Source organism: Aulonocara stuartgranti (assembly GCF_965226115.1).
Source record: "Aulonocara stuartgranti genome assembly, chromosome: 7".
Lineage (NCBI taxonomy): Eukaryota > Metazoa > Chordata > Actinopteri > Cichliformes > Cichlidae > Aulonocara > Aulonocara stuartgranti.
The window spans coordinates 27650014-27677573 of NC_138945.1; the positions used below are offsets into that span (position 1 = coordinate 27650014).

The 27560-nt window shown below is 39.5% G+C and overlaps 1 protein-coding gene across 1 annotated transcript in view; it reads right to left on the reverse strand.

The window, feature by feature from the left end:
- The window catches only part of LOC309711873 (transmembrane protein 132D), a 37734-nt gene extending 16439 nt beyond the window's left edge, over positions 1-21295 (reverse strand). Inside the window, exons 1-5 of the mRNA XM_082542405.1 lie at positions 20962-21295; positions 16860-17787; positions 10854-11000; positions 7542-7713; positions 1900-2043 (exon numbers count right to left, since the gene is read on the reverse strand). Coding sequence (XP_082398531.1) covers positions 1900-2043; positions 7542-7713; positions 10854-11000; positions 16860-17787; positions 20962-21025 — 1455 coding nt within the window. The 5' untranslated portion in view covers positions 21026-21295. The remainder of the gene's footprint in view (positions 1-1899; positions 2044-7541; positions 7714-10853; positions 11001-16859; positions 17788-20961) is intronic.
- Positions 21296-27560: the final 6265 nt, after the last annotated feature.

The following is a 27560-nucleotide window of genomic DNA, read 5'->3' on the forward strand; positions in this document are numbered from 1 at the left end:
CACATACTGCAGCTATTCCAACAGCATGATATCAAAGTAGAAGAGTCCAGGTGGTCAGCGTGCCTGTCCACAGTCCAGACCTTTCAGCTATTCAAAACATTTGGCCCATCTAGAATAAAAAAATACAACATAGAAGACCCCAAACCAGAGCAGCTATAATCCTATATCAGACAAGAATGGGACATTTCTCTAGCAATTGGTCTCTGCAAGATTAGGAACAAGCCAGAGTTTTAAATGTGTTAATGTGTTGGGATGCCTAAAAATATCCAATGTGTTTTTTTAAGACTGCATTGAAGAAATATGTTAATTCAGATATGCTGCATGAAATTATCCCACTGGTCACAATTATGCATTCTCAAAATAAGAAAAATAAAAAAATAAAATACATTAAAAATAATAATAATAAAAATAATGGCTGATTATTTCAAAGGGTCACTAATGTCATACTGCATTATTACAGTAATCGCAGTCATTGTTAGTCTTTAAGGTCAAGAACAAAAACAGAGTAAACACACAATTAGCATAAAGAGAAGAAGTAATGCGCCTTCATTTTCACATAACAAACCACTGATGGTGTCTCTACAATAACTATTTTACATGCAGGACTAAAAAACAGGCTGCATCAGCCTATTACCACTGCAAGTTTAAAGATCTAACTGGTGCAGAAGGGGTGAATGCTATGGGATTCCCTCTCAGTTCTTGCAGGATCAGAAATCCCAGATTCATTGATTTTTGGTGACTGCTCGTCATTGTCCCAGGAGAAATGTTCCCCCGTCTGTAAAACTGGTTGAAATCTCACTGTTATCCTTGTGTCCAGCATGGCAACACAGGAAGGGAAGCGTTTCAGAGTAAAATAAAATTAGATATGAACGGTTGTTTTGGATATGAAAGATATAACATAACCTCGAGTGATTTGCTTGATTACAAAATTGATTACATTTGATTTTCCCTCCAGTACTTTATACAGTGCCAATGCATCCCATATTTTCTGTGTACGGGATAGTGCATAGGTTTGTTTTGGAAAATGTGTAATATAGCTCCATCTGCATATACTGCATACAACTGAATTCCCCAATAAAGGTTCAGTCTGTTCCGCTTATGCTATAAAGAGTTACGTCTGTGGTTTTAGCCTTCAACTTCACCCAGTTAGTGGTATTGCATTAAGAGAGTCAGTGACTACAGGAAGCATAAGGTATTCATTCAGAGACACATAATAACTGGATTAAGTTGATACAGAAAATCATTACAAACGCAGTCTCACTCTCTTCAGCTCTTTCCCACTCTCTTACTGTTTACTTACTGCCTTACACTCAGGCAGGTCAGCTGTCTGGTAGAAAATAACAAATATCTTTCTAATTTTCCAGTTCTTCTCCGTCACCCTCACTTCTTTTTCTGTCCTAGTAACATGAATCCATTGCACAAAGGTCAAATCACAGCTGAGTGGTGTGAGCATAAGCTTGTGCTATATTGGAAGAGGTTGCTTTTGTCTGTAATACTTTAACACACACTGACACACTAGAGTTGAGGTTGTTGTGTGTGATGCCACAGTGACAGTGGATGTCTTAGAGGCATATACCAGAACGACTCATGAACAATTTCTTTTTTTGTATTAAAATTCACTTTCACTTTTTGTGCAAGTGAGTCCTGATTTTCATTCAATTCAAAACAGTATCTACATCAATTACATCAATTCTTCAATTACATCTGCTGTAATAACTGCATTAGCTGATATAGATTTTTTTTTTATGTAATTATTTATTATTCATGCATAATACAGAACTCATATACACAGTTAACACTATGTGTTCTAGCATAGGTGCTTAGGTTACTCATTTCATAAAAAGCCAAACACACGAACCAGAAAAATGAGAAACCATGCTAACAGTTTTCTTGACTTACCTTGAGCACATCCTCATCTGTAGATCTACAGTTGGTGTAGTCGGTCACGTCAGTGACTGAACCACTGGCCTCAACAGCGAGAGTTTTCACTGGGACTGAAACTCTTTTTCCTGTCAGTACTGCAGTATTCAACATATCTGTGTTCTGGGCAAAAAAGAAGGGCAAATAAAGCACATGCTAGCAGTCTAGGCTAACACAACATCATGGCTTTTTTGGTGTTGTGTACAAAGAAACAGAGCCACAAAGTTAGTAGTTTGGGGATCATTTGTTAACATTTTTAGCCTAATTCCTAGATATTAGCTGAAAGAGTGAAAAGAGTCACGCGCTTCCAAAGGGATGAATCTTTGCTCTAACTATATTCCCAAAACATCCTGCCCCTCTTGCAACACATCGGCCGCAGAAGAACATGCACTTTTTGACTCTGGATCTTTTTTTAAGATTATTTTGTATTGTTTTAGATTCAAGATTCTTTATTTGTCACGTGCACGGTTATACAGGTATAACATGCAGTGAGATGTGACCTGATACGCTCCTCGACTGTGCAAAGAAAAAAAGAGAGAACTGAACTTTACAATATTATAGTTATTATAGTTATATACTATAGCTATAGTATTTATAGTATATAGAACTTTTTAATATTATTACTTTAACATGATTGTCAAGGGAGTGTCGGAGAGCAGAAGCAATGTACCAGATCTGTAAATTACACTAACATACAGGTACATATTTTAATTATCATGCTTTAAAATTGCTTCCGCTTATCCTTTTCAGGGTCGCGGGGGGCGCTGGAGCCTATCCCAGCTGTCATAGGGCGAGAGGCAGGGTACACCCATGGACAGGTGACCACTGTCTGTCGCAGGGCTAACACACAGAGACAAAAAAAAAAACAAAAAAAACAGTTGCACTCACATTCACACCTATGGGCAATTTAGACTGATCAATTAACTTATCCCCAATAACTGCATGTCTTTAGACTGTAGGAGGAAGCCGGAGTACCCAGGGAGAACCCACGCAAACACGGGGAGAACAAGCAAACTCCACACAGAAAGACCCCGGCCTGATGGTGGAATTGAACTCAGGGCCTTCTTGCTGTGCGACAACAGTGCTAACGACCGTGCCACCGTGCTGCCTCATTAAAACCCATACACACATATATTTTTAATTCTAAGTTCATTATTATGTAAGTTAAGGTATGGGGCACAATTACACTTATATTCAAACACCATGTTGTTGCCTTTTTCTTTTCTTTTTTCAATTTTTTTTTAATAATAAGGATGATAATAAGGAACTTATTGTCCTGGATTTTCAAGGCTGTTTCTGAGCTTGTTCTGGACTCCTTACTCATTCTTTTGAATTTATGAAATGTTAGAGTTTTGTATTCTGAAGAGAAACAGAATTTGTTATTTTTAGTTTCTGGTTCTTGTCTAGTCTCCATGTTTTGTTATCCTTTTGTTATCCCCAGTCATGTTCCCATGTTTATCTGGTCTCTCTGTTCTATCTAGTTTTCCTGCCTTAAGTTAATACGTGTGCCTATGTTTATCCATTCCTATTCCCATATTCTTCTGTTTCATCCTTTCAGGGCTCTAGACTAACTTTTTGCCATGGGCGTACCGGCACAAAAGTTAGGCGCACACAAATTTTATAATAATTTATATAATATAATGTGTTTTTCTGGATACACTGTGCTTTTTCAGCATTCAAAGATTGATGACACCGTGTCAGAGCACTGGCTATGAATTTCAGAAGGATCAGGCCTTAACTTAACAGAAAAGTGAGCAATGGTTCTTTTCCTATTACAGCTACATCCACTTCTGTCATGCCTAGGCTGCTCACTAGGGCTGGGTATCATCACTGATTTCTATAATCCATTCGATTCCGGTTTTCAAAGTCCCGATTCGATTCAATTTAGCCTCAGACAGTCGGAAATATTATAATTCTGATCATTTATCAGTACTGACTTCATCAGAATTGTGAACATCACAGCAGATGCCTTTGTGTGAAAGTAACAGAATAAAACACAGAAAAACATGAAGGAGATTTTCCTGGTCTGGCTTTTTATAGCAGATAACCTTAAAAATATTCTACAATGTTCTGCATATAAAGTTTAAATTTCTTCAGTATTGAACAACAGAAAAAATAGGCTTTCTTGTCCGAGGTCATTTAAGTGAAAAAAAGAAAAGAAAAAGACAGCAGCCGACAGCGCTGTAAACAACAGTAGACTGGTGGGCAATAAGCGAATGAATAATACAGAAAACAGAGATTGGAGACGGGAAACTGTTCTTGAAGTACAGAGAGAGATAGAGAGAGAGCTAGCTGTGCATGAAGTGTGATTTTAATAGTCGTGGAAGCAAAACAGCAAAATTCATGACGACATTGATCAAATGTGAAGCGCAGTTTGCTGCTTCTTTTGCTGCTGGCTCGGTGAATTTTGGTTGGAGAGACAAAACCTGCAGCTCAGAATCAGCGCAAAAAGACGTAAACACAGCGGACCCGACGCATCAGAATCGCTAAGCTCCGACAGCGTGTCCGTCTACGGGCCGTCGGGTGAGAAAGCCAAGAAAGACAAAGCTGACTCTGATGCGTCGGGTCCGTTCTGTGTTTACGTCTTTGTGTGGAACCCGTGTACCTGCTCTCATCTGCTGTTTGGTTGTTGTTGAAATGGTTTTGTGGGCTTTAATCTGAGAATCTGGCGTTTCTGGCAAAACACAGTTATATTTAAAAGTTGATTCAGGATTTAATGAATTGATATCGCTTTATTCGAGCTACTCACCTCCCACTTCCACCTGCACTTTCAACTGGACCACGGCGAATCAGAGAGGTCCCGCCCCTTACTATCTCTGATTGGTTTAGTCCACGATAGGGGCATAATGTGTGTCTGTTGTTGAGCACAGGGAAGGTTGCAGATTTTTTTTTTTTTTTTTTTTTTTTGCTACCCGAACAGTTGGTCGCACAGGTGCAACCAAATATTTTTTTTTTTTTAGTCGCACCACTGAAAAATTTGGTCGCATTTGCGACCAAATTGGTCGCACTCTAGAGCCCTGCCTTTGGTCTCCCCAGTCAGTCATATTTCCATATGTGTTTATCTCCAGTCCCAGTGTCAAGTTCACATCTCAGTCTAGATCTCAGCGTATGTGTGTGTTACTTCCTGTTCTATTTTGATAGTCTCGTGTGTGTGTGTGATGTTACGTTTTGCTTCTCTTGTCTCGTCAGTCAGATTCTGTTCAGCTGTGATCCCCAGGTGTGTCCACTTTGGCCTAATCTCCTCTTGTGTATATAATGTCTGCATCGCCCTCTGTTCTCTGTTGCATGTCAGTCTGCTGAGTCCTGCATCTGGGTCCACACCTTGTTTGCAATAAATCCACAATTCATGAGAAACTTTCATGACCCTGCTAGACTATCATATCATACATGTTTTACAGTCATCACTGTTATAGCTGTAGGAACAGCAATGTGAAGCAAGACCAAGTGTTACCATGAGTTAATGATCAAAGCACACATTAAAACTGGTTAAATGTCCTAAAAGCTTAAAAAATACATCCCCACGATGACAGTATGACTGTGTCACAAACACACACCTGGATGAAAATTCCCTAATTCCTGTAGTGCATTATATTGCCCACAGATCAGCACTAACGCAGACTAACACCTAAACCTGATTACATGTCTAATCTTCTAACCTATTTTCCCACCTTTTACTGTACATCGTTGTCAGTGCAGAGCAGCAGCTTATCCCTCACACATCCCGCAACTTGTCATCTAGCCTGATGCAGCTTTAATTTTACACTTTAACTCCTCCTTCTACACAGATTTACAAATACATCCCAGTTTATAAGATCTCTGAATATGTCTTTTTTTTAAGGCAGAGGCGTCGTGTGTGTAAGAAGCTTTGGGTGATCAGTAGTGGGGGGTTTTTATCTCTTGATACTTGCGAAATAAAGTGCCAGGCGTCGCTCGGCAGATGTTCCCTGACAGCTTCACATTCTGAACTCTGCTGGCTTGACAGCTGCTGACCGCAATTCCAAAAGGACATGCTCTAGTTCAGACTCCAACACTGACCCAAACATAAGCCACTGGATCAGGGATAGCAGAAAATCAGAAAGCAATAGCTTCGCTCTGTGGTGATGCCAGTGCCACACTGAGAGGTCTTGATGGTCGATGTTACCATAAGCTGAAACTTGGTTTCATCAAGTTCAGCGAAAGTAGTTCAGCTTTGTTTTTCATGTGATTTATGAAAAGAGGTGTTTGTTTTCACTCTGCTGCAAACTCTAGCATTATTTGTTTATTCATTCACTTCTCGAGTATAAGTGGTAAAGGAAATTATGAACGCTACAGTATAAATCATATTTTGATGGGGGTTTTTTTGGTGGGGGGGGGTTGCCTTGTGATTCACATTTGTTCGACAGTCACTTGAATGAATGTTACATTTTTATGATATTACGTTGGTTCAATTTTTTTTCAAAGCTGTGAATATGCTGGAGATGATTCATGGTCTTGTAATAGTTGTTTTTGTATGACGAGAGCTGCGACCTCCTCATGAAAAAGGCCAGTTCACTCCACTGTTGGAAAAAGGGTATTTTCCTCATGTGAATTATGCAAGTGACTGATGAAACATATAGTGATGGCTTTCAAATGATACTTGAAATTACAGTTACCGTAAAATAGACGTGTGGATCATCTTTTAAGGACAACTGTAGAGTAGAGCTACTTTGACATTTTAGAGAGTTTTCTTTGGAAATGTTTTGAGATTGCAAGTGGCAGCAGGGAATCAGTGAAAGCATGTTGAATATTTATGCACAATACTGTGATCAAAGGGGAGACCCACAATGAGTAGGCATGGAAGAAAAACTAAATAAAGGAAGACTGGTCACAAAAGCAACTTGCTGACAACATGACATTCATTTCATTCTATTCAAAAACAAAATTAAAAAATTTATGACAGTTTCTACTATTTGATTGAGCTGACTTTCAAAAGATTTTAAGGTTTTTGTCCTCTTTATATCTTTGCAGTGTGATATGACGACACTAATTAAAATGCTAATTGCCGGGTTTATTGAACCTTGCAAATGAGTGCATCGTAAATGCTGACAGACTGTGAACACTTTCAGAAAAAAAGACTACTTGTGCATGTTAAGTCCGGAAAATGTGACATTTTTCTCAGCAGCCAAGAGTTCACTTTCTTGTGGCATTACCTTGCTATATGATGCATATACCCATCTCATCTTGTTTATTCATCAAGAATATAAACTGTTTTTTTTTCTTTGAACCAAGGCAGTAAATGCCAATTTCATAGAGACTGAGTGAAGTAGCTGGGGGCTCTTGCATGCTCTGATATTGCCCTGTGTTAAAGTTAAATGCCCTGGCAGATTGCCTAATCAGGTATCTGACTTTAAGCCTTCCACTTTCTTTGCTATCAGTATTAATAAGAGTACAACCGATTGAATAAATAATTCAATACAAAGCCTGAAGGCTATGCAACATCTTTAAATCACAGTCATGAATTAAAAACTAAGTAAGGCATAGATAAATGCAAACAACTGTAAGATATATGAAACATGCATAATCTTATACACATAGATTTATGCTATAGTATGATATTTCAAATAAATATACTCCAATATACGTTATGCTAAAACAATTCTCACCATCACCAGCGGTGCCAGCCCCACGTAATCTCTCTGGGTGGTGTAGATCCGCGTTACGCCCACATCCTTCACATTCCCTGGCAACTCCAGACGCCAGGAGATGGTCTGACTTTCAACCTGCTGTGAAACAGCTTTTGGTACAAAGTCCAGTTGTAAAACCTCCAAAAGGCCCCTGTTTAGAGATTCAAAATGATATTTAAAATGAGTTTAGGCAAATTAAAGCAAGCCTAGATATGTTTTGGTGAAGAGCAGTCAGCACAATTGCATCTATTTTTTTACTACTGACTACTTTTAATGCAAAATCTACCTAACTGCAGGTGTGGCTTTAATGCTTAAGTTTAATATTTCATTTTTGTAGAATATGAGAATACATATTACATATCAAGGTTGTAGCGAACATTTAGCAAATAGCAAATTATTACTACTTAATTAACAAAGCCAGGTCATAATCTTTTATCAAGCGTGCTGTAGCTAAGTAATATCACATTGAACTTTATGTTATTGGGTTATAATAGGCCACAAACCTGTGGTAACAATAGTATAGTAATATTCTGCTAACAATATAACAGCCTGCTAGCAATAAAATGGTCTCTCTTTATATAATTTTATTCATTTTATATGCTGACTTGTGGTAGTAACCTCATAATAATAAGGTAATGCTGGTTGATACTTAACATATTAGGATCCTATCGTGTCATGTTAGTACCACATGCCCAATATGGACTAAAATCTCCTTTGAATGTTTCCAGCATCTTGTTGAATCTATGCCACATAAAATTAAGGCAGCCCTGAAAGCCAAAGGGGAATCCAACCCTGTACTGGCAGGGTGTACCTAATGAAGTGGCTGGTGAGTGTATATAATGTATTGATTGTACACTCACTCACATAATGCAGCTTTCCTACTAAAAATGGTCCAAGTGCAAAAGGAGCTTAGCTGTAGTGAATAGTCAATAGTGTTCCTTGGAGAATAAAATGAGAAAATTAAATGGAGAGAGCTTAATCTGAACTCTGTGAAAACCCACATGTTATGTTGGAAAGTAAAGACGATACACATGAGGTCTCATTTCCATCAGCAGATGGAAGAATAAAGTGAGAGTGTGGAGAGAAGATTAAGTGAGCTGGCAGAGACTTCAGCCAAGTATTCTGGTCAAAGGATTGTCAATGAAATGGGATGTGATGTTATTTAATGTTGGAGAGTGTGTAGGCATACCTGTCAGCAGGAAGAGATCAAAGGGAAAATGAAGCAGGGTGTGAATGGAAGTGTGGCACTTTGAAGTGGAGCAAAACTTTGCATAAAGCAAAACAATGAATCTCTAAAACTTGAATTTTAAAAGGATGAACAGTGTTGAAATCGGTGGTAAGAAAAAGCAATGCAAACACATACAGGATATACAGAAACGCTCGCACTGCATCAAAAGTATGCCATGGACTGAGCGTTATACGATAACAAAGTGCAATGAACGAGGTCACGATGAGGTTATGTGAAGCACTCTAGGTCGCAACTGAAAAGACACAAAACAAACTTTTTTCATTTTCTTTTTGGGTTATGCGCAACTGTAAGCTTTGAAATGCTTGAAGATTAAAATAATTGATTATAAGGAAATCAGAGTGTTCTGCAATTGATTCTTTAGGCTGGAAAAACATGAAACGTGAAAATCTGTTTTCTGCATTTAAAGGGCAAGATTCTCGTGGGCAACATGAAGCTTGTCGCAGAAGATCGGTGAAAAATGTTGGCAATGACGACCAAACAAACTCAGCATTTTCTGCCTTTTTTTTTTAAGTGGTAAATAAGCATAAATTAGAGTTAGATAAAAAGATTAAGCTTTTCTTAGTATATACCAGCACCATGCCAACTTAGCTTAGTGTGAAGACTGACATTGGGGTGGGGGAAGTGGCTTGCCAGGCCAAAAAAAGGGGTTTAGCCCTTAACCCTCTTGGATTTTTGTACAGATTAAAGAGATACCATGTGGTAATCAGTGAGCGTTAGAGACACTGGTAAGTGGATTTTGTTACTTCTGGACAGAGTTAGGCTCACTTTTTCCTTCCATTTTGTCCCATATTCATTTGAAACTGTTATCAAAGAGATGTTGAGCTTCTTATGCCAAACATACAATTTGACAGGAAAGTGTTTTTTTTTCTCCATTTTTCATAAGAGTCGTGGAAAAGCATGAGTATAAAATATCCAAATAAGACACTAATATAAAAAGAACACTTAAAACTCAGGTGCTGGTTGAGCTCACTGGGGTAAGAAGGCAACCCATATGCTGCAAGGCATATGGGTTTGATTCCACCCCAGTGCACTTCCTGCATGTTGCTACCCTGCTCTCTCTCTAAATGTCTAAAATTAATTCCAAAAGTCTAATCTTCATGTGTTTTCGTGTAAGTAAAATAGAGCCGGGCAGATTTTAAACAGATTGAAATGATTCACAATGTGAATACCTTGAGAGAGAGAGAGAGAGAGAGAGAGAGACAGACACACAGGAGGGGTTTATGACCCTCTTTCCTAGAAACCATCTATGGAGAGGGGGGCTTTAAAGCCATGGATGCATCATGACTTCAGAGCACAGTGGTGAGAGTATGTGTGTGTGTTTGTGTGCATTTGCATGCGAGTGTGTGTTTGCAGGCCTTGCATGTGCGTACGTGTTCCCCAGTGGAAGCTCAGCACAAGAAACACGACTTGGAATATCTCTACTCCCTAATCTCCACTTCGGAACGTGCAAGCGCTTAAGCCCGGATAACGTGGCCATGATTATGGATTATTACGGATATGTGGGTCGGACGGATGGCGGGTGGTGTGTGTTTGTGTGGGCGGGGGTTGCTGGGTAAAGGTGGCTGCTGGTGTGTCACCAACATCAGCATCAGACACTACTGATGTATTCAGCTGGTGTGCATCGGGAAAAAGAGGTGGAGAAAGTTCTACGAAGTTTTAATTAATCTTTGTTTACTGTTAAAATAAACAAAGTCAAAGGGAAGCACTTTTATTTCTTTACTGATTTCTCATATTTCAAAGCTATTTGACTGGTAAAGTCTCACAGAACTGGGGAAATGGGGGACTTTTTGTTTTATAGGAAGTTCAGAGAGAAACAAGATGAATTAAGATTATAAATGATCATAAATGTATAATTGCACAAAGTAATGTGTTTTACAGTAAAAAGAAGAAAAATAGAATATATTTATTCTGAATTTAAACAAATATCTTAATATTTTCATTCTTCTATAAGTCTTACCTCTTTTTTTCTTTAAATATCAAGTATTATACATACAAAACATGTTTGCTTATATTTGCATATGAGGGACGCGCAGTAGACTGACCTCTTTGCAGTGACAGCAACCTTCCTGCGGCAAACAACAGACACCGTGTTTGGAGCTGCTCCTCTGCCAGGCTCTACCACCATGTCCCACAGTGCTGAGTCACTGGGCCGAGCTGCACTGAATGACAGGCCCATCTTTACTGCAGCCCTGCAGCAAAGACATGCACATATAAATAGGACACTTAGTATAAAGTGCAACTTTGTACACTTTTGTAGACTTTTTGTAAAATGTCATAAAAACAAAGACAGGACAGGGGATGTGCTGTGTAACAATAAAGAATTAGGAATGAAGAAAGCTTCATAATGTTTGAATCTTTTATTACAGAACATGATGCAATGTGATTTTCTGCTGTAACGGACAACGTCGGGTTATACGGAATTGTTCTGACGCTCAAAAGAAATATTTGAACTGTTGCATCTGTCTCTTTTTGGATGTGCAACAACAATATTTGCCATATCTTTTAGTATAATGTACACAGGTACTAAGGTTACTAAGGGTTGTGTGCACTTGCTTGACAACGTGTGGGTTTTCTCTGCGATCTTATGTGTGCTTTGCTGCTCGTGTTGAACAAGGTGAGTCACTGACAAACTGAGTCACAGGTTGCTTGAAGGCTGAGAATTAGTGGGGTTATTTAATTCCCATTAGCCATTAGAAGATCTGAAAATCAGTTAATCACATGTCTCACACACACACACACACACACACACACACACACACACACACGCCAAACGAGAAAAATCCTGCAAATCCAGCTATCACCACAAGTTTTCTGTCCATCCATCCATCTTCTTATATGATGTAGGGCCATGATGGTAGCAGATTCAACAGGATATTATTTTTCTTGGCAACATTTTTAGTTCCTCTTGGGGGATACTGTGGTGTTAACAGGCAAGATGAGATACACAATCTCTCCAGCGAGTTCTGGGTCTCCCCTGGGGTCTCCTCACAATTGGACATACTCAGAAAGCCACCGCTAAGGGAGGCACCCAAGAAGCATTGTGGTCAGATGCACAAACCACCTCAGCTGGCTCCTTTTGACACAAAGGAGCAGCGGCTCCATGCTGACCTCCCTCTGGATGGCTGAGTTCTTTACCCTGTCTCTAAGGCTGCACCCAGCTAGCTCATAAGTTCAGCCACCACAAGTGTTACACATCTGAAAACTGAAAAGTGATACTTGGGGAACAAATCCTTCAGATCCCTGTTCGAAGTGCAATGATTGGCTAATTATATTATAAAAAGGAAATGAGTCTGAGACGTGAAACCAGAAATCCTTAAACCTGCATTGTTTTTAGTGACCTGCAGATGATGACTCCCTCTTTTTCCAAAAAGAAAGCAGTTAAGAAGTCTATGGAGAAATTACTCTGATGCTCATTGGAAACATTTTTCAGATTAAAAAAAAACATTAAAACCATTCATTTTGCTCCCAAGGGCTTCCAGGCTTTCTTGGATTTTTTTAAGTGGTCTTGAGCAACAGTTCTCCAAGCTTTGTGGAGGAAGTTTTTCCTTGGACACTGGTTGCGTTTTCATTCATTTTCAGCCTAATCAGTTCCCAAACTGTTAGCTGAAAGTCTTGGCATGTTGTGCAGCTTGTCCTTAAAAAATCTGAGGAAAAGTAGATGACAAAAGAAGTAGCAAGCTTAAAACCTATCTATAGCAGATTTATAGTATCTGAGCGCCATATCCTAAAGAAGAAGGAAAAATTCCAGCAAAGAACTGACCCAGGAATTCAGAGATACTGTACATGTGGCTCTTTAATTGATCCATTTGCTGTTCACTGAAGCCTCATCAGAAATGGTCGTAGTGGAAGGGTAGCTGTTAAGAAGCCTTTCTTATGGAAGGCTAAACATGAAGGTGCCAAATTACACAAGAATTTAACTGAAAAGCAGAAGCAACAGATCTTATGTTCAATTTGTTATCAATATGTGAAGTGGAGGTTAAGAAAGAGGTAAAATAATAATAATAATAATAATAATAATAATAATAATAATAATAATAATGGATTGCAAAACAAGTGGAGCACTATCAGTCATGTACTGGACTCCACAGATAGTGACGTCAACATTACTGAAGCAGTGTGGGATCATTTTAAGAGAAAATGAAACAAAAGGCAGACAAGATCCAAAGAAGAGCTTTGAATGTCCTTCAAGAGGCCTTGAGAACTATCCTGAAGACTCCTTAAAGAAGTTACAAGAAAGCTTTCCTAAGAGAGAGTTCAGGCTGTGTTGAAGAGAAAAGGTGGTCGCAAACTATAAAGAAATAACAAGTGACTCAAGGTTTTTGCAGAGTACTGTTCTGTTCACGATTTGATTTGTAAATTATGGCCCCATGCAGAGTAAAATAAATGGTAAACCTTTGTATGGCATGGCCAGACATTTGTGAAGCAGACAGATTCAAATTTCAAGGATTCAGCAAGGTGCCAGCAATGTTCAAAGTGAAATTCAGCCCACGAGCATATAGAGAGCAACAGATAGACTGTGGTTGTGACAGAATGTCTGTTCTTCAAGAAAATATCGAGGTAAACACATTGAAAATACCATTAAAACCTCCTTCACCTGCTTCGTCTTTAAGGAAGCCAGATCAACATTTTCATTATGTCAACTCCAAAATACTCTTCCTGCCATCAGTTTAAGACGTGCAAGGCTTAAGCATTTATTAGAAGAAGTGACATGGAGTGAAAACCTGTTATTTTACAACAAACAGTCCATCTCTTTTAACAGCCTGTTGTTATTTCGGCTCCAAATCAGATTTCAAACAGTTGAAGAACAATATGACAGGATGACTGGAGCAGATTCCTGCTAGAATAAGGGTCAGCAGAAAAGTGCGTGGCATTAGGCTTAGCACACTGACACACACATCCAAATACACACACTTAAAAATACAGATTTGTAATCAAAGAGCGACCAGACAGATCAATAACCCCTGAGACTGAGGTCAGTGTTAGAGTGGTTTCAAAGGCAAAATACAGTAGGCAAGAATTAAGGGCACATTTAAACACACACTCAGGCACCCACACACATATTGTTCTGCTGAAAATTCAATGCGTGCCAGATAAAGACTTGCACAGAAATTACTATCTGAAGCAAAACTCTTATGCCAAAGGCACATGTTTTCATTTGTGATTTTAATTAATGTTTGAAAAACAATAAATGCAGATACTGACTCAGTCAGGCAGATCAGAATACAAATTTTAAAATAATGAAACAATTTTTGAGGATGTTTGTCTTTCATTTCCCTTAAATCTTAATTTGCTGCCTTTTTAAGGCATAATAATTTGTCATTGTGATCATAGTTTAGAAAAAAGTCAAACTGTGTTTTAGTTAGGGGAAATTACAGCCAAGGATAAATGTATTCTTTTGCTATATGCAGTGAATCATTTTCTTGCTGCTTGCCCAGCTCAGCATCACAGTGACAACAGCACCTGATGACCACCCTTCCCAGGGGTGCAAACCACTTCAACTGGCTCCTATTGAGTGTGGAGAGGCAGTAACTCAACGTCAGGATCTTCCTGGATCACTGTGCTTCTTGTTCACAGGCAGACACAGGCTTCCCTGCAGAGAAACCTCATTTCAGCCACTTTTATCCCCACGCTTTGTCTTTGTCACTCACTACCCAGAGTTCACAACCACAGGTGGGGGACAGAGCGGATATCGACCTTTAAACTGAGCAACTCTTCACCCCTGGTTTACCAAACTTCATCTCTTTGTTTAAAGCTGCGAAAGTTGCAAAGCTCTTGCCTCTTTTGTTTTTTTAGGCATTCGGGTAACCTAAAATTATTTTTTGCTGCAAAAGCGGCCTCTGTGAACAGACTGTTTTATGTCTCTGTACTGTTTTTTTAAAAGCTGCCTGTGGTTAACAGGTGGAAAACCACACACACGCACAAAGAAACCCAAAACAAAACATACACATAATCAGTCCTGGCAGCCCAGATCATCTCTACCCGAAAGGGTTGACCTCTTAATTCACTTTCAATCAGGGGCACAGATTATCTGGCCTAACTCTGCTGGAGTGGACTCAATCTTGGGCCAAAGAGCGAAGTAGAGCTGGGATTTCTCCCAGGAGGAATCAATCACTTTGCCAAGCTCCTCAGAGCTAGCCTTCACTTGGACTCAGCTGCTGCACTCAGTCCCCTCTTCTTGTCCAATCTCATTCTGGATGTGGCAGCAGGTCATAAATACACAGACCAAAATCACTGACCTGACTAGAGGAATGTCATTGGTTCGGTCAGTGAGTATGAATTTGGGGAATTTCAGGTGAAGGGGCTGTAAATCCTCGCAAATAGTCAAAACAAGAGCAGATGTTAGAGGGTCAGCGTCTCTCTGCCAAATCTTATTCACGTAATTTCAACAATGCAAGCAGAGGTGCATTCAGGTCAGTGGGATTCTGCATTTGCGTGTGTGCGTGGAGGCATGTTTGTGTTTGTGAATGCTGCCTGATATCTGAGAAGAGCACTGGGAATGACACACAGCCACAGGGTAACAGTGTGCCCTATGGATTAATATGCACATCTTAATATTTCTCTCCACTTGCTTGTATCCTGCAGCAGATTACTACGCTGTTGTTATGACGACAGCACAATATCACTAAATCGTGGGATTAGAAAGAAATTTGTCTTGCATTTCAAAGAAAATCATTAATCAGACCACAGGCTGGAAACACAAACCTCAGTGCAATGGCTTTACTATTGACTGATGCAAAGTGTTCTGATAAAAATAAATAGTTTTACTCCACCAAGTGATGTGCATTTTAAAAAAAACAAACAAAAAAAACAGCAGGGGAAAAAGTCTGTAAAGTCAGCTGTGAGTTTCTACGTGTTGCAGAGCTATATTTATATTAAATTCACTTTTAGCCAATGGGGCCTTTTAGATTTTAGTTATTTGTCTTTCTGCTCCATTTATTAGATGCATTATTTATGAAGTCAAGTAACCAGAGAACCCTGTTGACATGTTGCGATATGAAAATCAGTGAATCATTTACCAATTACTTTCTTGTTTATGGAAGAGTGCGCCCCGTAAGTCCTCCACTAACTGATAAGTTGACATAGACAAGATACAACATGTCAGTAATTTGTGAAACCGGTGAATGTGGCTGGCAACACAAGTCCTGCTGGCGCTCAAGCATTTAAAAACAGGCAGGGAAGTGGACGAACCCATGCAATTCTGATGATCTGGATCCCTTTTATGAAAATTAAACAGCAAAGCCTTTCCAGCTCCCTTCTTCTTGTGCTTAAAGTGGCATTTAGGATATGAAACGGAGAAAGGAAAACACTGTAATTACTCTCCAGTCTTGCTGAGGATGGAAGGGAAAATAGTTTAGGTTGAATTACATAAAAATTCATTGTTGCAATGAAACATGCGAAGCATGAAAAGACACTGGAACCAACTGGAATCACCAGGTCGTACGGCATATTGAAGCGTATTCATGAAGGATTAGCTCCATGCATTTAAACTGTTACTTAAGGCACTTGAACACTAATGGGCCTCACCATCAATGCCTTGCAGTTAATAAAGTTTGTGACACCTAAACAAACAGAACTAAAAACATACATTCAGGTCTCTCCTTGGCTGGAGGAATAATGAAAATCATAAAAAGGTTGTTACTCTCCGAGTCTGCATATCTTGAGTAATTAAGTCTAAGGCTTTTAACTTCATAAAAGAACTAAACTAAAATATCATTTTTTGTAAATTTCTTCACTTTACTTACCTTCAGCAACTCAGACATCAGCAGTCACGACTTACAGTATCAGAACTATACTAACAGATTTGACAATCAAAAGAGACTCATCGCAGTTTCTTGTAAGGACTTTTAGATCATGAGGACTGTAAGAAACTTTAGAATATAGTCGACCCACATGATCTTTGTGAATTTAATACTGTTGAATAGATCAGTAAGTAATATGTGCAAGAGCTGACTTTAAAAACTAAAAATGCTTTCAGTCTGGCAAGAAGTCATTACTCAAGACCAAATAGCTCAACAGACAAGAACAGCATAACATAGAATATCTCTCACCTCAGTGTGAAACTTTCCAAGGTGGACGTACTAGCAAGAAAGACATAGAACGTTGCGACATCACCAGACTTGAGGGGCTTTGAAGAAGTCTGGATCACCACAGCGCCTCCCAGCCTCAGCCGAAGAAAGGTGGGATTCCCTGGTGGACTTTTGAGCAGGCTGACACTTCCTACCCTCCTCATTGGTGTCCCTGATCCACCAGTGTCTCTGCCTCGTCCCACTCCTACTCGTTGCAGGCTATCCTGTGGGGTGCACTGGCCAGTCTGGTCCCGCCGACTCTGGAAGTAGACTTCCACAAGGTTCCCCTGAAGTCCCTTAATGCCTTCAGTGCTTTCTGCTTCCCTGCTAGAGCTTCCTGATCTACTGGCTGAGCTGAACCAGGAGGGTTCTGGCTTAAGCTGTGCCACACAAAAGCCGCCAGGAGACACCAGACAAGCCCCACGAACTTCTCTGGTCTCCCAGAAGGCATAAGCCGTGACACAGTGAGCTCCATCCTTAGCCTTAGCTCCATCATTTTTCCTCCCATTATCTTCTAGAGAGCCCATTGTTTCTTGCCAAGCAGTGATATTGCTTTCTGTGGGCATGTGGAAAAGAATCTTAACTACTGGGGATGAGGAACGAACCTGGCGGCTCAAAATGACTGGCAGTATCTTGCGCCCACTGAGGAGCAAATCTAAAGGAATAGAGGCATCTAGAGTCAGGGGGCCAAATGAAGCATTGACAGATGGCTGGAGAAGCCCAGCACCAGGTCCAGTGATGAGAACAGTCTGAGTCTGAGCTTTCAGGCTAGAGTTCCCAGATGGCTGTGGACTGTCCTGTCTCACAAACACGTGGTCCACATTGAGGACCTGAAACTTGATGGTGGGATAAACTGGAGATGGAGTGGTGAATGTCCCAGTGTCTTTAGCCACTCTTGGAATCTCAGCACCTGTGAAATGATGAGTTTGGGGAATTAGGACTTTAGAGAAATTAGGTAGAAATTTTCCATATATATGCTTTAACTCCAAGGTTCAGTTTTAGGTTTCAAATCTACCGACAAGCACAGTTACTGCTCACAAAGCTAGTTTGCTACTGTAACTGCAAACAGGATGACAGGAGGATGAAGGGTTGAAAAGAGATCAGAGTTGGAGAAGCAAAGCAAAGGGTCGATGCCATGAGGTTCAGGTAGGCGCCAAAAGGACAGAGTCAGGATCACGACACTGATGATGACAGTTGGCTGTCTTGGCGAGCAAGACTCAAAACAATTAAATGACTTCATTTAGCAAACATGGTTAATTTCTGAATATAGTTCCTGCATCAAAAAGAGAAAAGAAAAAAAAAACAGCCTTTTAAATTTTCTTTCACTGAATTTTCGTTCTCCCTTACTTTTCCTGAATACACAATTCACGTTTCCTAAAGCAAAACACTGTGCGGCTTGAAAAAGGAAAGACAAACAGGGTAATTCTTATTGCATATCATACGACCAGATGGTAACAATTCCAGTAGGCATACAAGTTGCTGATTAAATTTTCAGCCAGATTAACCATGGCATGTGGCTTTATTACAGAGAATTATACACATCACTATAACATTCAAGCTCTAAAACACGAGGAAATTAGGTCTGCGTCATTTCTGTCCTGCAACGGATATTCTATTCTCTGCTATTCACTACATCTATCCGAGCCAGATGTACACACACACACACACACACAGGAAAATATTTAGTATACACATCCAGAAATGCATACACTATTATATATTGTACATATATTTATTAGTTTCAGGTTGGCCATTCTTGTATTTTGCTCGTTTGTGTTGTTGTGTTTGCACATCTCTGTTGCTTGTGGGGCTCGCACACAAGAATTTCACTCGCATGTGCTGTGCCAGTGTGCCTGCACATGTGATGTGACAATAAAAAGTGATTTGATTTGATTTGATTTAAAGGAAATGTGGCATCCGAGTGCTAAAAAGCCTGTCTGGTAACTTCTGTGGGATGACTGTTTGTCCAGATAGAACGCCGTATATGACAGATCACTCTTCCCGCTGCCAGAGACACTTGGTAATTTGCCCTCCTCCATGCTGAAGTGCTCAAAGATTAATACGAATTTTTGAATATGACTTTCCCTTACCTCACAAAAAAAAAAACTTTTAGAAAAGAAAATATTCCTCTCCTTCAGACGCATTAGAAGTGGTATATTATTGTTTTCTGATTCCAAACCATATTTCATGAATAAATTTATATTTAAATTAGATTACTTGCTGAATGGAAAAGAAAATCAGATGTCAGGGTGGATATTAAACAAAGACACACAAGAAAAGTGTCTTATAGATCCCAGAGATCAGACTAATGATGTAAGGAATTTCACATGCAGGCCAATATAAAAGTTTTAGTTCTACATTATTAGTTTGTGTCTGCAGGTTTGAGATAAAACAAAAGCACACCAATGCTCATTTGCCATTTCCAGCTATTCTCTCTGTCTGGGACTAATAATTATTTAATTTAGCTGACAGTGCACTGTACACTTAGAATTCACTGTTAGGGTGTACAATCAATGTTGTTAATCATGTTAGTCTGTGAACAGACATTTGAAGATCTATGAATTGATTTCTTTTTGCATTTGGTGCACACATTTCAGCTAATTAGATTTTGATGCTGATTCACTTCTGAGGTTGCTGAATTAGTACTCAAACTGTTACAACCTGACTATAGTGCAAAGATTTTATACAATGCAATTTAAAAAAAATCTAACAAAAAAATCATAAATGTTGGCTTTGGCGGCAGCTGTGTTTGCTCTCCAGTTTAAGAACCATCTACTTTATTTTACCATCATTATTCTGCTCAAACCAGCACGGGAGAAAAGCTCGAATCTTATCCTTCTTTTTAAATCTAAAAATAGGATAATTGTTCATTATGAAGGGACTTATGCCCATACTGTCGCAAGATTATAAATGCAGCTTGTTTAAATATCTCCTGTGAAACTTAATGCAATTAATGGAAGCATAAAACATAAAGACAGAAATAATCCACAGTATTTCTTAGCTGTAGCCTCAGAATTATCCCGCTGCTCATGAAAACTGCTGCTTAACAGAATAATGTATTGATCAGAAAGTAATCTGGTCAGACCTGGCAGGATCCCTTTAAGTATATAAACCAGAGATATTACAGAAAAAAATTACACATATGGCAATTTTGAACAACTGGCAGTTCTAACTCAGAGAGGCTCACAGACACATTAGACAGCAGACTGTGACTGGACTAAAAGATAAGGCTGTCATGCATATTCATGGTGATCAAGCAGGGAAGATATCAAAGGCTGAACCCTATCACTTAGACACGCAGTCAGAACACAGCCGAGTTCCACAGTTGCAGACATGCAGCAGTCACACATGCATGTGTGATGGAAAAAAATGCACCCACAGATAGCATGGGTAGATATAAACCCAGGCAATCTCAAACAGTAGTCTTTCGCATACTGTCGGTATCACAGAGGGACAGACTGCTTTCTGTGGCTCCCAATGCAGGTTATCTTTAAACAACCAGAGAAACAGCTGTGCAACCTCAGCTTCAGGCCTCTTTAATCCCACAGATGAGGCTTCCTGATGCACACTGGAGAGCATGCTGTCACTTTCATTTAGACTGAGGGATAACAAAATGGGCTTAGGCCATGGATGGTAACCACAGAACTACAAAAATATGAAACACAACTTTATATCTTTATGAGCCAGTCAAATACAAAAAAATAATCATGACAAGCAAATATGACAACTCCATAGCAATTTTGGGGCCTGCTTAAATTTTGTGCTGATAAAAGCCAAAAGGAAACAAAAGTATATTGGATGTGCGTAATAAACTACAGCAGAGTCATTTAATATGCCCAGTGTGTATGTGCTTGCACTATCAAAGTATATACAAGAGTATAAAATAGCTACACATTTTATCTTCATTACTCGTCTCTTGTAAACACAGCTGAAGCCTCTGAGCTAGTTCCAACCCAGTTGTTTTCATATTTAAAGCTTTCCATTTACGCGTTATTTGCGTCTCATCCAGCAGACCACTTCAAACCAATGCATTAATAAAAGCTGAAACTGATCATCGTTCATCAAAAGCAATCATAAATCTCACCTTCAAAAGCTGTTAAAACCGCCACCGCGACAACCGGAAACAGAAAACGAAGGGGAAACATCATTTTAGTGAAGTTGCAGGTTTTGGTCTCCAGTACGCACGGAGGTAAGTTTTGGTGACTGCACGCACACGGTAGGAAAACAGCGCTGGAAACAAAGCATTACATTGCAGAGTGTCTTGGTTCCTCTGAATGTAGAGGCTCAACTAGGAAAAAAATAGTTTTAAATGTACTTCCCTGTCCTCTAAGTGATGACAGTTTTTTTCCCCCCCTCCAACATCAGTGCTCTAGCTGGCACTGTGGGACAGCATCAGACACGGCTCTTACCATGATAGAAATCAGTAAACATGTGCCGCGGGGCAGATTAACTAGACCCACGTGGGTATAATCGGAAGGGCCGCAGGCAAATTAAATGCATACAAGGTCGGGGATCAGTGATTTCTACATGCGCATTTTAGTTTTGATTGAACAAATTAAGGATGGATAGAGACCTTCTTGAATTGAGCATATAATAATCATAGATTTCTACAACTCACTTGTGGATGAGGGGGGGAAAAGTAACTGAGTAAATGATTTTTTCTTACTTAGTCGTACATGTGCACGGTACTTTCAGACGGCCTTTAAGGGTGGCATTGCTTGACTTTTGGTCTTGAGTGGAGAAAAGAAAACTGTAGGGCGTTTTTTTGCCAGCTGTCAGCTTTATGTTCTCACTCATAGACAGCGTTACACATTACTTGGAGCGTAGGAAGGAGCAAATGGATACAGTCACAAACGCTTCGTGATGTCACAGCACACATACACTTGGTACAAAGCATCAGCAGTCACTCAAATTAACTCTAGTTTATTAGGCCCATAAGTCCCTGTTAAACAAACGTATCGTTTATTTTTTTACAATTTGAGATCTCTACGTGGAGCTGCATGCTAAAATATTTTACAGGGCTTTTTTTTTTTTTTTCACATATTAGAGATTAGTGAGTTTAGACTCTAAGTTAAGCTTAGATGTATTTTTCTGTGCTACTGCAGGCCCTCGGGCCATATTTAATTTCCTAACACTCAAAATCACAGAGGTAATTTTGTAACTCTCTCTTTGTCTCTCTTTTCTTTTCTTTTTTTTAAGTGTATCACTAGATCTGCCTTGACCTAAAATTTTATAATGAGATAGGCTGAACCGTTCAAAGGCTAAACTGGAATAGCACGGTGTCCTTGCCATAGTATGTGTCGTGTAGCCAAAGCAAGGCCAGGGGGAAGATTGCATTTAGAAACTATGGAATCCACCTGCTGTTCTTTTGCCCAGAGGCATCACACTAAGTGCTGGCATCAGTTTTATGGTAAAGAATACCAGGGTTTAATGAGCTTGGTCAGACTTTTCTTCACTAGTTCGCTCTCCAACACCGTCTTAAATACCCATTCTCTAAAGCAATTACTGGCGCAGTATGTCAGATAAACTCACTGCACTCAATACCCTAGTGCATGTTTTATTACGAGGTGGCACCTGTGCCAGGGTGACAGCATAAAGCATGCAGGTGTCACTGGTGAATAAATAGTTTCCCACTTTACAACAGAGGCTGATTAACTACATGTTATTAAATATGTGCCTCAGAGAAACACTTAAGGATCTGAAACAGTCTGCATTGTATAAATACAGGGAGTGCAGAATTATTAGGCAAGTTGTATTTTTGAGGAATAATTTTATTATTGAACAACAACCATGTTCTCAATCAACCCAAAAAACTCATTAATATCAAAGCTGAATGTTTTTGGAAGTAGTTTTTAGTTTTAGCTATTTTAGGGGGATATCTGTGTGTGCAGGTGACTATTACTGTGCATAATTAATAGGCAACTTAACAAAAAACAAATATATACCCATTTCAATTATTTATTTTTACCAGTGAAACCAATATAACATCTCCACATTCACAAATATACATTTCTGACATTCAAAAACAAAACAAAAACAAATCAGCCACCAATATAGCCACCTTTCTTTGCAAGGACACTCAAAAGCCTGCCATCCATGGATTCTGTCAGTGCTTTGATCTGTTCACCATCAACATTGCGTGCAGCAGCAACCACAGCCTCCCAGACACTGTTCAGAGAGGTGTACTGTTTTCCCTCCTTGTAAATCACACATTTGATGATGGACCACAGGTTCTCAATGGGGTTCAGATCAGGTGAACAAGGTGGCCATGTCATTAGTTTTTCTTCTTTTATACCCTTTCTTGCCAGCCACGCTGTGGAGTACTTGGACGCGTGTGATGGAGCATTGTCCTGCATGAAAATCATGTTTTTCTTGAAGGATGCAGACTTCTTCCTGTACCACTGCTTGAAGAAGGTGTCTTCCAGAAACTGGCAGTAGGACTGGGAGTTGAGCTTGACTCCATCCTCAACCCGAAAAGGCCCCACAAGCTCATCTTTGATGATACCAGCCCAAACCAGTACTCCACCTCCACCTTGCTGGCGTCTGAGTCGGACTGGAGCTCTCTGCCCTTTACCAATCCAGCCACGGGCCCATCCATCTGGCCCATCAAGACTCACTCTCATTTCATCAGTCTATAAAACCTTAGAAAAACCAGTCTTGAGATATTTCTTGGCCCAGTCTTGACGTTTCAGCTTGTGTGTCTTGTTCAGTGGTGGTCGTCTTTCAGCCTTTCTTACCTTGGCCATGTCTCTGAGTATTGCACACCTTGTGCTTTTGGGCACTCCAGTGATGTTGCAGCTCTGAAATATGGCCAAACTGGTGGCAAGTGGCATCTTGGCAGCTGCACGCTTGACTTTTCTCAGTTCATGGGCAGTTATTTTGCGCCTTGGTTTTTCCACACGCTTCTTGCGACCCTGCTGACTATTTTGAATGAAACGCTTGATTGTTCGATGATCACGCTTCAGAAGCTTTGCAATTTTGAGGCTGCTGCATCCCTCTGCAAGATATCTCACTATTTTTGACTTTTCTGAGCCTGTCAAGTCCTTCTTTTGACCCATTTTGCCAAAGGAAAGGACGTTGCCTAATAATTATGCACACCTGATATAGGGTGTTGATGTCATTAGACCACACCCCTTCTCATTACAGAGATGCACATCATGCTTAATTGGTAGTAGGCTTTCGAGCCTATACAGCTTGGAGTAAGACAACATGCATGAAGAGGATGATGTGGACAAAATACTCATTTGCTTAATAATTCTGCACTCCCTGTAGTTGAATCTGATTTTGCCTGGTGTTCCCCTCCAATGCATTTTAAAGTCAGCGAATTTCTATTTGAGCAGCTTTGTTTTGTTGTTTTTGGCTGGATGGGATTGCCAACACTGACACTGCAGATTATTTAGTCAGGTAACATCTCCAGATCTCAGTTGTTTTTCCAGACATGCGACCTGCTGCTAGTGCCATTAGAGATGACAGAGATGTGGCTGGAGTCACCATCTGTGACTGCAGTACTGGATATAGAGCTGCTGCTACCAGGTGGCGCAAAGGTTTTTAGAGGTCATTTGATGTGAAGCAGCGGTCAGGACACTAATCCATTTAATAATTTATTACATTTCTTTTTAAATGGAAGACCGCGCCTCACCGAGCTGTTGAAACAGATAAATAGCAGAAGAAATGACATCCAGTGTTTTTATCTACACTTGCTGGCAATGTCTGGCAAGTTATTACATGTACAGTATGTTGTCTTTGTAGTAATTGGTAAGTGTTTGCCTTGCGATTGTTGTAAACATACATGCTAAAAAAAATGAGCTGTTAAGCATATTAAGATCTGTTGCAAATTATAAATGACACTGGTTTTAAAACATACTCAGCTCTTGTCTGATGTTTCAAGCATGCAATTCCTTTTGCATTAATAATTAATTATACATAAATAATTATATTTGTTATGTGCATTCCATCTGTTGTTAGCTTCAGTGCCTGCTTTTCCAGATCTGTCACACTAACTCATCTATAACTCATCTCTTCATAGATGTGACACTTCAAAAGTTTACTAATCTTAAATCTCTCATTTTTATGAGAAAGATGCTGGCAATAAAAGCTGAAGTTTTCTTCCTCCTCAAGTGCTGACAAAGGTCCTGGGGTCCTCTCTCTAGCAAAAAGTTTTAAAACAGCCAGAGTCGACCAAAGAACTAAATGTAGACATTAATAGACCGGCAAGCTCAAAGAAATACAAAGAACAAGGCAGAGCACTTTAAAAGCTAAAATGTTAAGACCACTAAGAACAGCCTAAGGCCATTGAAAACATTTATGTCTTAAGATATCTCTTAAAAGTGTCAGTGAACGCAGTAGTGCCACAGATAACTGAAACAATCTTTTAAAAGTGGATACAAGTGCCAAAATTTGCATATTTGTCCCTCTGGAGCTATTAAATTGAAAACTCCCATTAGTCACTTGAAATCTGGCCATCATGCAGCATGGGGTCCGTGCTGTTTTTTTCCTACAAAATTTCAACCAACTGGATGCATTTAGAAGGTTTTACTCTTGATTTATATGCTTTTCACTATAAGTAAGTAAACGTCTTCAGAGATTCTTTGTTTCGCGTAAAACAAAATAACTGCAATGACACATTTGTTATGTGTTTTTCCTTTGGTCCAGTGATAGCTTTAGCTGCATGATGCTATGCAGGTCAAGGGATTGACCTTTTACCCCTTTTTACCTCTTTTACCACTATGATATATACAACCATGACATTTAACATTCACTTATGTATTCAGTGCATGAAGACTCCTTTATCCTTGACTCAGCTCTGAGGCGGCCAACAATGTCTTTGGACAGGTTCAAACCCACAACCGTCTTGTTTTAAGACAACTAATGACCACTGTGCTGGCAGGCTATCTCCCATAACTTCACTCTCAAGTTTGTGAGGTTAGTTAGTGTTCTGCCCTTTTCCTAGTTTAGTCCTGCAGTCCAGTTTATCGAACACCTTTTTACTTTCACCTAACATTCAGTATTTTTCACTGCAAGCTGCATCCACAGATACATTGTTAACATTCACACACACATGCAGAGATGGATGCATCAGATGATACTTGGGGTTGAGTACTTTGCCCGAGGATATTTCAGCATAAGTTTGCAAGAGCTGGGCATTGAACAACAGACCTTCTAAATAACAGACAACTGTACATCATAAAGAACAATATTTTCTATGACCATGATTGAGACATGAGTTACCAGTGAGGACTATAAAGACCCATAGACCCCACTCCCCTGTTTGCAAACTGGTAAAAAGTAATTTCAGACTTTTAAAGTCAACTTCTACATGGTTGAGTATGCATGATATGACACTAAGACAAGAAACAAAAGTGGCGGGACTTCTTTAAGTTTCTTGAAGATGTTTCACCTCTTATCTGAGAACCTTCTTCAGTTCTAAAACCAAATGGTGGAGAGTTCCAGGTATTTAAGCCATAAGTGTCCCTTAAGAGGGTTGTTGACCCACTATTGATCATGTGCCTCATTACAGGTGCCAAGGTGTGTAAAAGGTTGTGTGTCTGAAGAAGAAGCTTCTCGGATGACAGGTGAAAAATCTTCAAGAAACTTAAAGAAGTCCAGTTGCTTTTCTTTCCAAGCTCCCATCTACATCATCTACCATGACCTGGATGACTGAGAACCTACACAGACACACAAAGACAAGGCAAGTCTAGTTTACTTTACTTTACTGGGGGAAAAAAATCATATTTTCTTGCTTTTGTTGACAGTCATCTTTTAAAATGGCCACCGATTTTAGTTTTCAAATTGATAATAAGCTTAATCAAAAAATATCAAAAACTGTATGCACCACTCATCGCACTTGTATCCACCCATGAATGATGTCTCTGCAATGTTAAGTTATCTGCTGCACTACAGATCATATTGATGTTGAGTCATATTGATGTTGTATTTGCCAATACAAAAACCATGATCCTCATTACTCACTAACCTGGAATAGTTAAAAGCAGTTGATGAGAGCAGACTACCCGTGTAATGTTTTTTTCTTTTTCTGGTACTAGTTAGAAGACTTGCAACTGCATTGTGCACCAGCTGCAGATGAGACAGTGCAATATCCAGGCATAGTGAAATGCAGTAATCCAGTTATGAGGAGATTAGCATGGTGGTGTTCATGACATTGAAAGAGGGAGAGAATGGATTTTACTTTGGTGTAGTTCCTCAGCTTAAAAAAAGCAATTCAAGCATCCTGTTGATATAGTTGCCAAATTTTAACATGAAATAACCCTAATCTCCAGTCTGCATTAAAGAGAGAAAACGTTTCTTAATTGTCCTTAAGATTAGAGTAATAGAAGTGGAGTCATGCAGATTAAATGGCATTATTCGTGTGTCATCAGCATACAAATAATAAATACAAATAAGCTGATATTATCTTTGTGGAAAATCGATCCAAAGGGAGTGCAATATTGAAATTTAAAGGAAACCTTTAGGTACACTACAATTGCATGAAGAAAAATCCCTGATCTTTCCAGAACAGACTCTGGCTGTTAACTATGAGGAAAACTGCCCAAGGACATTACCTCAAATGGCAACCAGCCACACACTCTCATATACACACATCTAAACTGGCTTGTGTGTCTTTCGACTGTGGGAGGAAACCAGAGTACATGGACAGAAGCTGGAGCATGAATATGGAGAACATGA